At 40.5% G+C, this 15,382-nt stretch overlaps 1 protein-coding gene across 2 annotated transcripts in view; it reads right to left on the reverse strand.

Moving 5' to 3' along the window:
- Pias1 (protein inhibitor of activated STAT 1) overlaps window positions 1–15,382 on the reverse strand; it is a 116,633-nt gene that overhangs the window by 19,139 nt on the left and 82,112 nt on the right. For both annotated transcript variants that reach the window (XM_059268064.1, XM_059268065.1), the window contains exons 7-8: window positions 14,287–14,392; window positions 3,909–3,982 (exon numbers count right to left, since the gene is read on the reverse strand). In XM_059268064.1, coding sequence (XP_059124047.1) covers window positions 3,909–3,982; window positions 14,287–14,392 — 180 coding nt within the window. The remainder of the gene's footprint in view (window positions 1–3,908; window positions 3,983–14,286; window positions 14,393–15,382) is intronic.

The following is a 15,382-nucleotide window of genomic DNA, read 5'->3' on the forward strand; positions in this document are numbered from 1 at the left end:
TGAATTTGAGACTGAGATACAGTCAGTAGAACATCTGCCTAACATGCAGGAAGTCCTGAGTTCCTGTGTTGTGTGTGACTCACAGATGTGCGGCTGGAATCCCAACACTTGAACACTAGAAACTCTTCAAGATCATCCTTGGACAGAATAGTGAGTCTGAGGCCAGTCTGGGCAATATGATTCTCAGTTTCAAAAACCAAATGTCCCTCCCACTAAATGTATATAAAAATAAAAAGATGAAAATTTAATTTGGCACCATCAACTAGATCATAACTTGGAAAATCTTGCTGGACTTAGCTAATGGCAAACAGGCAATAGATTTCTGTTGCCAGAACTACTGTGTTCTTTGGCCTTTTCTTATGTGCTTATGGAAATCAAATCATAAGAACTGAATACAAGTTCAGTAAAAGGTGTCATGAAGCTGTTTAGTTAGCCCTTTGTGCATATAGGCAAGAAAACGATCCCACGCCTTTGTGGCGAGCGTCACCAACAAGGTGACCTATAGTCTGAATGCAAACTGATAGGGAAACAGTACAGGAATGAGAGTCATAAACAGCGTAAGAAAGCAGAAGTTCATGCTCAAAGGTATGGCCTTTTAGTATTTATACTACAAATGCCACCTCAAAGAATTATAAAATAACTCTTATGTGAAAAATCCTCCTATCTCTGATTTTTAAAATCTGTCACTAAAGATTTAAGTGTCTATCAGACAAACACGCATCGATTATCTCTAAGTTGGTGTCGGAAAGGGTGAGCGCTGAGCAGTTTAGTCTTTTGATTACAAAGTTCTCTTCTTTTGTGGGACAAATGGATGTTTGTGTCATTCACAGACAAACATAAACAAGCCCCAGATGTTTTCTAGTGAGGCTGACTTTACTCACAGTGCGTACAGTTCATGATGCTGCATGAGAAAAACCTAAGTCTAAGCCAGTGTCTACCAGCAGGACCCAACAATGTCATGACAACGTGGACTTTTTCTTATAAATACAAAGGATGATTGATATAAGGAAAAAACATTTCCTAAGTTTTTCATACTAATAAATACTCATAAAATAAATGTCTAGTTTATTTTTTCTTCTATAAACTCTAAAATATCTGCATTTGGATAGACCCGTGGCACAGCTCATATCTGACTTCTCAACATTTCTGTTTCTGTTCTTAATAAATTAGAACCGACAATCCTCAAAGAGCAAAGACATTTTAATTATTTTTGTTGCCTTTAGCTAAATGGCACACAAATAACAGAAACTCATTTATTCTGAGATCTGCATATTACAAAAGGAAAACAGAAATGCACAGTAAGATGGCATATTTACATATTTCAAAGAACAAATCTCTTTTTATGATTCCATAAATGTGATATAAAGATGAGTTATCACAACTGTATTTTATTTTTGAGCAAAAACATACCTAAAATATATGGCCTTGATGTTCCAGTAACTGTAGGAAGTTATCCCTTTAGCCAGATAGGAAGTCATGACTTATTGTAATTATATATTATTTATAGTAGTTTTTTTTATAATCTGAATTTTGAAAGCAGATGCTAATTTACAATGAATTGCTAAAACTGTTGGAACTAATGAGAGAGGAGCACAGGGGGACTTGGAATAAAAATTAGAAGCTGGCTCACTAAATCAAGAAGTGTAAGAAGCAAAATGTGATCAATATTTCTAGTAACATGGGAAAGCACCTGAAGCATAGAATGCAAAATTCATTCCATAAATAAAACTGCCACCGTATACCTTGGGCTGCTTCTTTTATTAACACATTTCATGTGACTGCTCAACATTATAAATACTACATATTAGCGCAGCTGTAAACACTTGGTTGGGAATGCCAAGAAACAAGACTCCTCTAGTGATCTGAGTGGGAAATGAAGCTTCTGTATTTTTCTAAACTTATCATAACCTCTCAACTGGGGTTTTACAATGAAATGAAGTAGCAAGAAACGAAGCAGTTAAGTTGGGATTTGGAGAAAAAGAATGAAATATAACATTTTAAAATATTTTGTTTAAGTTGTTTTTTTTCCTCTGTCTTACCTTCTACCTTCCTGGTCTTTTTTTTTTTTTTTTTTTTTTTAAATTTTTTTTTTAGATTTTATTTATTATGTATACAGTGCTCTGTCTGCATGTATCCCTGTAGGCCAGAAAAGGGCACCAGATCTCATTACAGATGGTTGTGAGCCACCATGTGGTTGCTGGGAATTGAACTCAGGACCTTTGAAAGAGCAGCCAGTGCTCTTAACCTCTGAGCCATCTCTCCAGCCCCCTTCCTGGTCTTGAGCCAACTTTATGCTTCTTAAAAAAAAATTGATTGTCCTTTTATTCTCCAACTATTTCCACATGTATATTTATCAATTTATAAACAACAACAACCCTAGGTTCCTTTTTTTTTTTTTTTTTAAAGATTTATTTATTTATTATGTATACAGCATGTATGACTGCAGGCCAGAAGAGGGCACCAGATCTCATTACAGGTGGTTTTGAGCCACCATGTGGTTGCTGGGAATTGAACTCAGGACCTCTGGAAGAGCTGAGCCAGCTCTCCAGCCCCCAACCCTAAGTTCCTTTACAGCCTATGTTTAGGCTGTTATAACATTTATCTGGTTATTAAAGAACTTTTAATAATAATAACCTAGCTGGGCAGTGATGGCACACTCAGGAGGCAGAGGCAGGCAGATCTCTGAGTTTGTCCTGGTCTACAGAGTGAGTTCCAGGACAGCCAGAGCTACACAGAGAAACCCTGTCTTGAAAAACAAAATGGCCTAACTAACAAAACTTTTCTTAAGGAGACAGGCTATAAAGAAGATTCAGAAGGAAAGCCCTCTATAGAGCAGTTGACAGAGCCATGGCAACAGGTCTCAGTGGCTCCTGCTGTGTTTCTTCTATGGCCATGAAAGCGTGTAAGGAGTAGGGATCCCAGCTTTAGGAAACATGTAAAGGACAGAATTGAAAACTAATCATTCACCAATGACTTTATATTCAAGTCAAAGCTTAGTAGGCAATATAAGGCTAAGAAAACTTTTACTCCTTCAAGAACACAAGAACTACCAGTTAGTGGGGTCTCAATGCTGAAAGCTTTCACTATGATAGCACCTTACTGAACAATCCAGGCAAATTAGGAAACACATGTATCCTTTCATTCTTCATACATTTAAATAGTTAATTTGATTATAGAACAAGAGGTAATCAAAATGCCAGTAATTTATTACTAATTTTCACCTTCTTTATTATGAGGGCAATATTCAATTGCCATCCCTAATGCTGATGGGCCCAATAAATTAGGTATGAAATGAACTTCAACAACACTATTTTTTTGCTTATAGGTTTAATAATTTGGTAAAATCTTATGACTTGATATTTGTTTCATTCAAATGACTGTTTCTTAAACTTCCCTTTCTGGTTTATAAGTATTCTTAAGTTAATTCTATAGGTATAAGGAATGCAGTCAGGCACAACAGGATTTTCTCCTCTTTTTTAAAAAATTGAGATGCGGGTAGTTCAGCTGGCCTTGAACTCATGGTAATCCATCTGACTCAGCACCTCACCCCACCCCAAGTTCTGAGATTATAGGCATGGGTCACCAGGCCTGGTGCTCTCGTGTGTGTGTGTGTGTGTGTGTGTGTGTGTGTGTGTGTGTGTGTGTTTGTGTGTACACTTACTCCGCTCTTTTAACTGGAACCTGAAAAACAGTTGTGCAGTTATTTACTGAGGGCAGTACTTAGATGATCTACACCACGAGAGAAGCACACTTCAGAATTATTCAGCTCACAGTCCTATGCCTCAGTGTCTCTCCATTTTGATAAAGTATAGAGCGGGTAGATTCTTGAAGTAAGCAGAATTTCTCATGTTCAGTAGAAAGAAGAAGTGTATATACTACCCTCAAGACAAGCATTAGCAAACACTTACTGGACAGAGCAGGGAAACCCGCAGGCTGGTGGTAGCTATTTCACTGTCTGGATCTGCAGTTAACTTCTCTTTAACTGAAATGCATTGAAGAGAAAACAAACAGAATAAGTTTATTAAAGATATTACCAATATAACATATTTTAAAAGGAGCTTAAAATCTAAAAGCTAAATAACTCAAAAATAATCTACTCAATTCTCTTCTAATCAACCAACTGGAATGCTAAGAGCAGTCACACAGCTTATATCCTTCAGAGGAAGCAAGGGAAGAAGAGCCTCACTCCCCAGCCTAGCTGAAGCTCCTGCAGAACACTGGCCCTGCATCATGGTCCATAGAAACGCTCAACAGCAGCTTACATGTTCAGGGATGGCTGGCCCCTTTTAGTTATTATTCTAAGACACCAGAGATTTTCTTTAAAATTATGATTAATTTGTATTCTCTTAAAGGAAAGTAATAAAGCCGGGCAATGGTGGCATACATCTTTAATCCCAGCACTCGGGAGGCAGAGGCAGGTGCATCTCTGTGAGTTCGAGGCCAGCTTGGTCTGCAGAGCGAGTCCCATGACCGGCTCCAAAGCTGCACAGAGAAACCCTGTCTCAAAAAACAACAACAACAAAAAGGGGAGGGGGAGTAATAAAGATCAATGATAAACATATTATGAAAAGAAAAGGTCCAACTATTTTCTTTATCACAAAACTGAATCCTGCCGTTTATCCATAACACTGTGAATCTTTAGCAAGTCAATCTGCCTCTTTCAGCTTAATGTTACTGTCAGTAAATCTGGAAGGTACACCAGATAACGTCTTAAAGTCTTTTCAGTTCAAACTTCTTACAACTTTTAAATAGGAGCCAGCAACAATTTTACTTTTCATGGCTCTTCTTTTACTGTCCTGCAGTTTACTATAAAAGATTCTCTGTATGTCCCGTGTGTGGTGGTTTGAGTGAGAACAGCCCCCACAGGTTCATACAGTTGAATGCTTAGTCACCAGGGAGTGGCACTATTTGAAAAGGATCAGGAGGTGTGGTCTTGTTGGGGAAAGTGTGTCATTGGGGGTGGGCTTTGAGGTTTCAAAAGCCCAAGCCAAGGCCATTCTCTCTTGGCCTGCGGGTCAGGATGTAGTTCTCCCTACTGCTCCAGCTTGTGCCTGCTTGCCTTCATGCTCCCTGCCATGATGATAATGGATATGCCTTTGAAGCCGTAAGCAAGACCTAATTAAATGCTTCCTTTTGTAAGCACTGCCATGGTCATGGTGTCTCTTCACAGCAACAGAACACTGAGATACCACGCGTAAACCCTGGGCAGCAGTTAACCTCCGAAGACAGCAGCCAACAACAGAAAACACTGAGTCAGGAAATGACCAGAGAATATATTCTGAAAGTCTTAGAAATAGGGGCCTGTGGTGGAGTGGTTGTGAGCACAACCAACCACAATTTCAGGGCTTCTGTGCAGTAATCGTGACAACACTGATGACACAGTGAAGAAAATGGAATGGAGGAAGGACAAACTGACAAGCAAATGTCTGGGTACTGACTGCCACTAACAGTACTAAGAAGCCAGCCTTGATGAAGTACGTGATCACACACACAGTTTGGAATTTTTAGATGGCCCAAGTTTTGGACAGTCTACTAAAGTATTTTCTTACATTAGGAATCTCCACATAGAAGTACATCTGAATTACACCTGGAGCGTTCTAATTTATTAACTGACCACTACATTAGACTAGGGAAGAGGGATATGAATCAGTGGTTTAAAAAGCAAAACAGAGATTCTGATGCCAGACTAAGAAGTTATTTTGTAGACTACAAATACAAAGTTTTCAAAGTCCAACTTTCATATCCCCAAAGCCACAAAACCTTTGGATTTCAGTTTGGAAAGTAGGGCCATCAAGACACTATACTAACTAATACCAAATATAAATTAGGAATTTATGTGTTTGGCACTATTCACCCAACCGTAGCTAATCCTTTCTTATAAAATAATTTGAAAGAATACTAACTTAATTAGTAGGGCAAAGTGACTTTGTAATCCCAGAAGGATTGCTGTGAGTTCCAGGCCAGCCTGGTCTACACAGTGAACTCCAGGATAGCCTGGGCTACAGTATGAGACTCTGTTACAAAACAAAACAAAATTCCAATAGTAACAAATCCCAACTCCCTAATCCCCAGGGACAACAAATATCGGCCACAGAAAATAAACATGAAAATAGAATTCAAGTGTGTTCCCGAGGGAGTCAGAAGAGACTGGCATGGGAGTCCATGAATTAGGTACGGTAAGAGCTGCCCTCAATGTCAGTGGGACTATCCAATTAACTGTGAAGGGAGCTGGGAAGTGGGCAGGACAGAACAGAAAAACACTGGAATTACCCTTCAGATTTTAGTATTCACACTAGCACCCCAGAGATATCCAGGCATCATCAGCCCTAGCTGGGAGTTATCTCATTGGCTGCTCTGAGCCTCTGGACCTCAGCTCAGCCATGCTTCCCTGCTTCTCTAGTTTGCAGATGGCACGCTGTGGGACTTCTCAGCCTCTACAAACATGCAAGCCAAGTCCTCTATTAGTTCTTCTCACTAGTCTTTCTATTTTTATCCTCCTGCTTCTCACTTGCTCTAGAGGACCCTGAGTAAGACTGTCTACTCTGCATGCCTTTACCAGTCGGTCCAGCTGCACCCTCCTACACTGCAATGGTATTAGTGACTGTCTGAGCTTTGTGTAAACTTGGACTTGAATGCAGCAACAGCCTTCAAATCAAAACTCAGTGGTCAGTACTTAGAAAGGCAACAAACAGAAGAAGTCCTACAGGATATATGACATTGGGCCAGTAAGTCAGAATTTTGACATGTCAAGTCACTTTAGTAACTTTTCCCATAATCTAGTAAATGAGAATAACAGTTATCTCACAGCATTGGATTAAATGAGTTTAACCTAATGAAAAATGTCTTAAAATACCTAATATTATATTTAATAAATACTAGTAGTTGTTACTTAAAATGATTTGCATGTTCCTTCTCTCGGAGATAGATTTTCTGAAGTCATACTTGCAGATCTCTATTACAACCAGCAAACAGGCAGAAATCACCTTTGCTAGAACAGTCTTAAAATCCTAGTCTTAAAATACATTTTGTAAAAAGTGAGGTAATGTAGGCTCTGCGTCAGCTATGAGCAGCTCAGCTGCTCCAGATTGAAGGTTCTAATCTATTCCATAATATATTGGTCATCTTTGCACCCACAAGATGTGTGGCAAGGCCATGGTCAATAGGGAGACCATCCATCCGGCAGCTCCTGAAGGAGAATGGCTAGCTGATTGCTGTATTGCAGTATCAGAAAGAAGGCCGTGTGAACAAGTATGTGCAGCACCAGCATGTATTACAGAAATCTCATTTATTAAGCACCACGGCAGATGCTGACACAACCAGTCTTACAAAGGCAGTGGAATAATCTTCCAGGAGGCTGTAGTTAGAAGGAGTGACAAAATGGAACTCATCTCCTGAGAAACAGAAAACAGTCACCAACTGAGCTATTCTGAACATGGGTAAAAAGTCTGTGACTCTTTTTAAACCGTGAAAAAAACTACTAACTTGACTATATTCTTAATGTAAATTTGTTAGTAATAAAGCATACCCCACAATTAGGGACTGAACCCAGGGTCTTGTGCCTGCTAAGCAAGCAAGAGGTCTCCGATGGAGCTGGATGCCCAGGCCTGCCCTGTTAAAGATACTTTCAAAGATCCAACTAGGGTCTTGACTGGACTGGATCTCTTGATGATGAATCTAGGGAACTGGCACGCAGTCAGGCTGTCTTCTGCTCTGACACAGTCTCTCTCCATCTAACTCAAGTCTTCAGTTGGGTTTCTCATAGTTTCCAGCATCTACACCTTGCACATCTTTTATGCCACATGTCTCTAAGGATGTATAACTGTCTGAATTTCAACATTTCCAAGTATGCATTAATAATAAATACAATTCAGTTACATGTATTGATCATGAATTCTCCAACTCATGACTCATGTATTTATTCTAGCCGCTTCTTTAGAGATTTTTTTGGGTCTTTTTTCTGTGTAAATAATCTGCAAAATTAAAGATAATAATTATTTCTGACCCCCTAATCTTTATGTTTCCTTTCCTTGTTGTGCTGGCTAGGACCTCAGGGCAATGGTAGGCGCCAACACTAAACAACTTTATTCATAGTCTTAGAAGATTCAAGTTTTTAACATTAACTAGGATACTAACTCAAGTTTTTTTGTAAATGTTTGTAACACTGAGGCAGTTTCCATCTTGTTTCATTAATATTTTGCTGAGAGTTTTATCAGGAATAGATGTTAAATTTAGCCTACTGTCTCTTTTGCATCTAGAGAGGTAGTGATTAAAAAGTGAATTATAGACTAACTTTCCAATGCTCAGTCAACTTCCTGGAATACCATTTTCCATAAGGGACTTATAATAATCAAAAGAACAGAAAAAGAAAAAGGGGGGAGACTCTTGTTTTCAAGGCTTGCTAAGAGGCCACAGTAACTGAGAATGCGGCCAATGGAAGAGTCCAGAAATAGATTCACATACCTATGGTCAATCAGTTTTTGACAAAAAGCCAACGAAATGAAATGAGGGAAAAATATTCCTTTAAAGCAACACTGCTGGAACAGTTGGACACCTCGGAGGCAGGAAAAGCAAACCTTTGCACCCTGCTAATAACTAACGCCCTGTGATCTGTAGGAGGTCCTCTAGAGGTGGTTTTCTTGTGTTACTATGAGCTGCAGGGAGGGGTAAGAGCACTTTATGACTAAAGTTAGAACTAGTCAGGTATAAATGTCATCTTGCTATTGAATCCATGTTTGTTTTGTTTTTAGAGATAGAGTTTCACTGTGTAACCCTGGCTATCCTGGAGCTCACTCTGTAGACCAGGCTGGCTTCAAACTCAAGAGATCTACCTGCCTCTGACTCCAAAGTACTGAGCTTAAAGGTGTGTACCACCAATGCCCAGTTGAATCCCTATTCTTTTTTTTTTTTAAATTTATTTTTTATTTTTTTATTTTATTTTTTGGTTTTCCGAGACAGGGTTTCTCTGTGTAGCTTTGCGCCTTTTCCTGGAACTCACTTGGTAGCCCAGGCTGGCCTCAAACTCACAGAGATCCGCCTGCCTCTGCCTCCCGAGTGCTGGGATTAAAGGCGTGCGCCACCACCGCCCGGCGAATCCCTATTCTTATGAGCTACTAGTGTTAGCAACATGAGCCTATATTAAATAAATTGAAATATAATTTAATTTAAAATTCAGCATCTTGGTTGACACATTGTAAGTGATCAGTAGCCATGTTGCTGGTGACTACCACATAACTGTACGATTGTTTCAGACTGCCCTACTAGATGGTGCTGTTCTGGGTTATAATTATATGATTTCTCTCCCTCATTTAATATCAGACTATTTTAATTCAATCTTTTAGAATTTTAAGGGTGAAAACAACTAAACACACTAAGCTCAACAGAGGAAACAAAAGGCTTTGAAGCCTGACTTCACTCTATTTCTTTTCATCAGTTAACACCAATCACTGAGTATAGAAGTACACGCATGCGGGAAGCTGTGGCAGCAAGACCACAAACAAGAATAACTCAACAAAATGTCAGAGTTTACTATGTGTCAAGGGACTGTGTGAGGCACTGAGAACTCCAAGAAGAACGATATGAGAGCCAGCAGGAGAGGATGCTCAGTGGGGTCCTCTCCAGATGATAGGAGCCAAGAGACTCTGGAGGTGCTGGGAAACGAAGGACCATTGGAGTGAGGCAGTAGAAGCAGCTGGAAGCATAGAGAACACTTGGTGGGGGAAGAGACGGAGAGTATATGATGTGTCTTTACAAAGTAAAGAATGGGAAGAGTAAAAGAGAGATCTGGGGAAGTACGAAGAACGTCACATCCGTGTTGTGTGTCACACAAATGAAGCTGGAGATTTCATTCCACTGGTGTCAGGAGTTCAGGGGATCAAAGAGAATGGTAAGATCAGATGTGTGCCAATAAGTTAGGCAGCTACCAGGGAAGAGACAAGAAAAGCCAAGAAAGGGTGGAATACATCATTTAGGACAAAGCTTCTAAAGATAAAGACAAGATATAATGATTTGAACGAGGGCAATGGCAGAAGACAGATTTGAGAAAGGGTTAGTTGGCAGTTGACAAAGCACGGATGAACTTCAAATTCTTGCTTCTGATGAAGTAGAGCAATCTCAAATTGGAGTAGAGAATTGAATGAAGATTTGGGAGTTAGGACTAGTTTAAGCAGTAACAGTGGACGTGAAAAGCAGAACAAGCATGGAATTCCAGGGAACATTTACAATATACTCCCACCTGCACCCCCAGGGTCTCACTACATAGCCCTGGGTGGCCTCTTAACTTACAGTCTCCCCCTCCCTCCCTGTGCTGAGATTAAGGGCCACTATGCCCAGTATTAGGATGCTTCTCTCTGAGTCCCCTGAAGGAAGGGGTTGAGGTCAGAAGAGGGAGGGGACAATTTCAAGGAGAAAGAGGTTGGTATCCAATGCAGCAAAGCATCCAAGAGTTTGGACAGAGAGAGCAGTGAGAGCACCACATCAGTCACTGCCTGAGCACATTCAGGGGAACTAGAGGCTCGGACTATGTGAGCGGCACAGAGGAGGTACACAGAGCAATGCAGACCGCCTTTGTTGAGAGAAATAGGACAAAGAAGCAGCAGAGTGGTTGTGTTTTGTTTGTTTTTGTTTTTGAGACAAGGTCTCACTGTCTAGCCCTGGCTGGCCTGCAAGATCAGGCTGGTCTGGAACTCAGAGATATCTGCCTTTGCCTCCCAAGTGCTGGGATTAAAGGTGTGTGCTATCACTACCCAGCAAGATGCAGAGTTAAGATATGAAGGAGACTTAACAGGAGAGCTGTCAGGAACACCTGAGGAGACCAGAGGAACTAGCAATGTGAGTGAAGGTCCAGTGAGGTGTCAGGTGTGTATCGCTGTTTCTGAGCACTGTCACCTTCCATGCACTGTCACCTCAAACACCACAGGTCTAAAAGTGCAGGCAGCTCCTTCACAATCTCCTCTTTAAAATTTCATTTGCCAGTTCAGAAAATAGCATTAATGTGGAATAGAGTGCTAAGAATGCAGGCCAGTGTGGTATTCAGTGAGTTAAGGGGCTTGCTGCACAAACTGACCTCCTGGAACATATGCAAAGGTGGAAGAAAGGACTCCAAAGTTGTCCTCTGGCTTCCACCCTCAACACACACACACACACACACACACACACACACACACACACACACACTTCTTTTTGTTTTTTAAGTGAAAGGTCCCTAACTGGCTCCAGAGCATCAGACTTTCCCCCCTTGCTCATCCCCCAGCTGATGATCAGATGGTTCAAAACTGATCGTGTCATTCCTCTGGTTAAGAATCCTTTTATGGCTTTCTACCACCTACCTTTACAGCACCTATGAATTCACACAGTCCCCCCCATCCCACCCCGGCTAGTCTCAACCTTTTCAATATTGTAGTTTCCCTGGTCTTTTCACTGGGCACACTCCCTTCCTATCCTGGGGGTCACAGACAGAGGACCTGAATGCTCCAGGGTGTCTCTTCAGAGTTCCCTGCCTTCCTTCCTCAAGGCACATGTCACAACTATAACTTACTAATAATGACTTGGTCTGTCTTTCCCAGCAGACTGTAAACTTTCAGGAGACACAGAGAAGGGGAGGTCTTGTGTAATGCTGTGCTCTGCTGTTCCTAGAACACAGCAGACTCTGCATTTAATTTCTTGAATGAAAATACAGAACTCACTTCATCTTATCTTGATGTTTTGGTTGTGAGCCTAGCCTTTACTGGCTGAACCATCTCTCCAGCCCACAGAATGCATTTTCTCAATGAAAACTCTAAATTTTAAATACTATCAACCTTATTCTAGGAACATGATCATACATGGACTTGACTAATACAACTGTCAGCAGACCTTCCTTACGAGGTTAAGAATCACTTATAATCAGTGCAATTGTAAGCAAGTTCATGCTTCAAAAATTCCAAGAAAGCCTGGCGGTGGTGGAACCTGTCTTTTATCCTAGCACTTGGGAAGCAGAGGCAAGCGGATCTCTGTGAGTTTAAGGCCAGCTTGGTCTACTGATCAAGTTCCATGACAGCAAGGACTGTTACACAGAGAAACTCTGCCTCGAAAAACAAAAAACAAACAAACAAATCCTGAGAAGTACATTTTCTCGTAGTTTAAACAATTTATTTTTATAAATATAAGCATATTTTATAAAATATAAAATATTTTAATTACATTACTTTTGGGGAAAGTTATTTCTTTATAGGTAACACAGAGGTGAATGCCTTTAGTTAACTGCAATGTATTTCTTACTGGTAAAATCCAATTACTGTTCCATTTGTTCACCTGGCCAACAAGTAAGATAAAACAGGACTGCCCTAGAACTCACTCAGACTAGCAGGGCATAAAGATGCAAAGGAACTAGCTTTGGAATTCAGCAGTTCTGTTGCCTAACAGCAGCTGGATGGGGTTCCTAGAAATGCCAACCCACGCGCCCCCACTCCCACATGACCTTTAGGTGGCACTCTAGCTGCAAGTGTAGAAGAAATAAAGGCCTGTGCAACAGCCCACTTTGTTGTTAAATCCAAAAGCTTCACCTTCCTTCTTCCATGGTATCTCTGTCTTTTCCACCACCATTTACCACATAATTCCATAATGCTTTCTGACTAGCTGAAATCTATCAATGCAAGGCAAGAAATCAGCCCGGAATGACTGCAGCTAGGCTGTAAAAAAGGAAAAATGCTTCTCTTGTACATTACTTCCAAGTAGATGTCTATCCTCTCTTCTCTGTCAGGATCCCCACTATTTTCTTGTCTCTGACTCATGGAGCCTCCATTCCCCTAGATGCACAAACAGTGCTTCATTTTAGCTCCTCTTCTGACTCTCCATTTAAATGATCCTCCTGCCTCAGCCTGCTGAGTAGCTGGGGCTATAGGTGTGTACCACCATGCCCAGCTATTTGCATTTCCAAAAGGATCCTTCTAGTACAGGGAAAAAAATCTCGAGTGAACTACCGCAGGTGCTCAGCTCATCAGGGGTGCTGGGATCTGTCATTCTGCTACAGAAACAGGGTAGAAAAAGGATACAAGCTGTGCTCCTGAGGAGCTGCAAGGAAGCTGGCTTTAGCATCTTACTTCTTCTCACCAGAACGATAACGACAAATCCAAGAATGGGCTGCTATTGTTAACTCATTTTAAGAGCTTCAAGTGCAGGGTGTGGTGGCCCATTCCTATGATCCCAGCACTGAAGCAGGAGGACCACAGGTTTGAAGCCAGCCTAAGCTACAGAGTCAAGGATAGCTGTCACATTCTTGCACGTAATGTGCGGCTTCCTAAGCACCAAACCCCACTTTTAATTCTCCTACAAAGAACCCACAGCTCCTGAAAGGAGAATTAAGAACTTAGACAGCCTCTCTAGAAAAGCTAATGATGCTCAAGACTTGAGACACAAGTCCATTTTTCAGACCTTACTTAATTTCAGTTTTAACATATCAAAACAAAACATCCAAAGGGAAGCTGTGTGTGTGTGTGTGTGTGTGTGTGTGTGTGTGTGTGTGTGTGTGTGTGTTTGTGTGTGTGTGTGATTGTATGCATGGATAAAATTCTCAAAAAATATTTTTTAAAAATCACACGTTAAAAACCTATCATAAATAGACAAGAAATTCAGAAATGTATCCAAGGTCACACACTTCCTTCTACCATCCCACTGACTTCTTTTGTTTTGGGAAAGCAAGCAGACAGCATCATGTAACTGTGTGTATTTCTCCTGGATCTAAGATAGTCTTTTTTAAAAACAAAAAACAATTTATTTAGTACATATACAGTGTTCTGCCTGCCTGTATGCCTGAGGGCCAGAAGAGGGCACCAGATCTCAATACAGATGGTTGTGAGAGACCATGTGGTTGCTAGGAATTGAACTCAGGACCTCTGGAAGAGCAGCCAGTGCTCTTAACCTCTGAGCCATCTCAGAACAAAAATAATGTTCTTGAAATTCATGCCAAGATTTCCTTTCCATCTCCTAAAATTTCTTAAACACTGGTTTTATAAAGTTGTAATAAAACATTGCACTCAGGAAGTAACTTTACAAAGTAAATATTAAGATCTGTAAAACACAGATCATCAAATATAGCTTCATGACAAAGACATTAAAACTACCTTTGGATCTTAATTTACAAGCTCACAATACTAGGTTCTTGGAGTTTTTAATCCTCTACAATAGGTTCTGGTTAAAAAAGAAAACAAAAAAGAAAAAAGAAACACTAAAATCTGAGTTGAGAAAAAAACACTACTCTAACCTTAACAAGGTAGTTTAGCTGCATATATGAAGTAAGTTTATCATACGTACTTAAAGCTCTAGAATGATCCGGATTCCTTATTCCCTTTGCTCGTAACCTCTGAAGAAGAACTGTTGAGGACAACTGTTTTACAAGATATACTGCCATGGAATAGGTCTGGAAAAAAAAAAGATGTAGAAAACGAATGACATATTTAAGTAAACAGCACATCTATTTAACCCCACAGTGACAGGGAAAAAACTAACACTTCTTGCAGCTTCTGCTGTGTGACAAGCACTGTCTTAGGTGTTCCAATGACGCCTGATTGATACACTGCTGAGGTGGTTAAAAACCTATCGTGTGTGTGTGTGTGTGTGTGTGTGTGTGTGTGTGTGTGTGTGTGTAAACTGAGGTAAAGAGGTAAAGAAACTGCCCTAACTTGTAGCATGCAAGCATTAAGCTGAGACCTTCAACCTACCTACAGCACTGAATGTCTGAAGTTAAAAGATTTAAAGTTCTTCACAGAAGAATACTATTAAGGCTAAGTATGAACCAAGGCTATTAAGATGTTGAAGGTATCATAAACTGTATTTAGTAGGTAACACATATTCTAAAATAGTAGCTATTAAACATTACCAATAAGATGATTTCTAGTCTACTTATTTAGTACCTCACTATGCCTGGGTTAACACTAGATCCTAAAGACACTTGACTTAGGCCAGCTGCCCCAAGAAGCGCTGCTTGAAGATGACCAGGATACCCAATGCCCACAGGGACCACCTGAGAAGAAACAGGTAGCAAGCAAGCTGAGTGAAGGGTATGTGATTGGGAAGAGGAAGATTTGAAGGGACAAAAGAAAAAGGTCAGAATGAGAAGGATCTTTTTCTGTTTTGTGCTGGGATCAAGTAGATCAAGACATGAAAAGAATTGAGAAAACAGAGTTTTCAAGGCACTCCTGATACATACTACAGACCTCATTTCAACTCTGCCTGCAGCCTATAGAGGGAAACAGGTACGGCCGTATCTTGAAAGGGTGATGAAACTGAGTGAGGCTCAGACTATATAATATGCTTATGATCATGTAACTGCTTGGATGGCTTAGGCAGTAGAAACCAAGAAGAAAGGGCAAGGACTCCAGGAGGCAGTGAGCAAGGATCGTGCAGTTCC

The sequence above is a fragment of the Peromyscus eremicus genome, chromosome 7 (assembly GCF_949786415.1).
Source record: "Peromyscus eremicus chromosome 7, PerEre_H2_v1, whole genome shotgun sequence".
In the NCBI taxonomy this organism is placed as follows: domain Eukaryota; kingdom Metazoa; phylum Chordata; class Mammalia; order Rodentia; family Cricetidae; genus Peromyscus; species Peromyscus eremicus.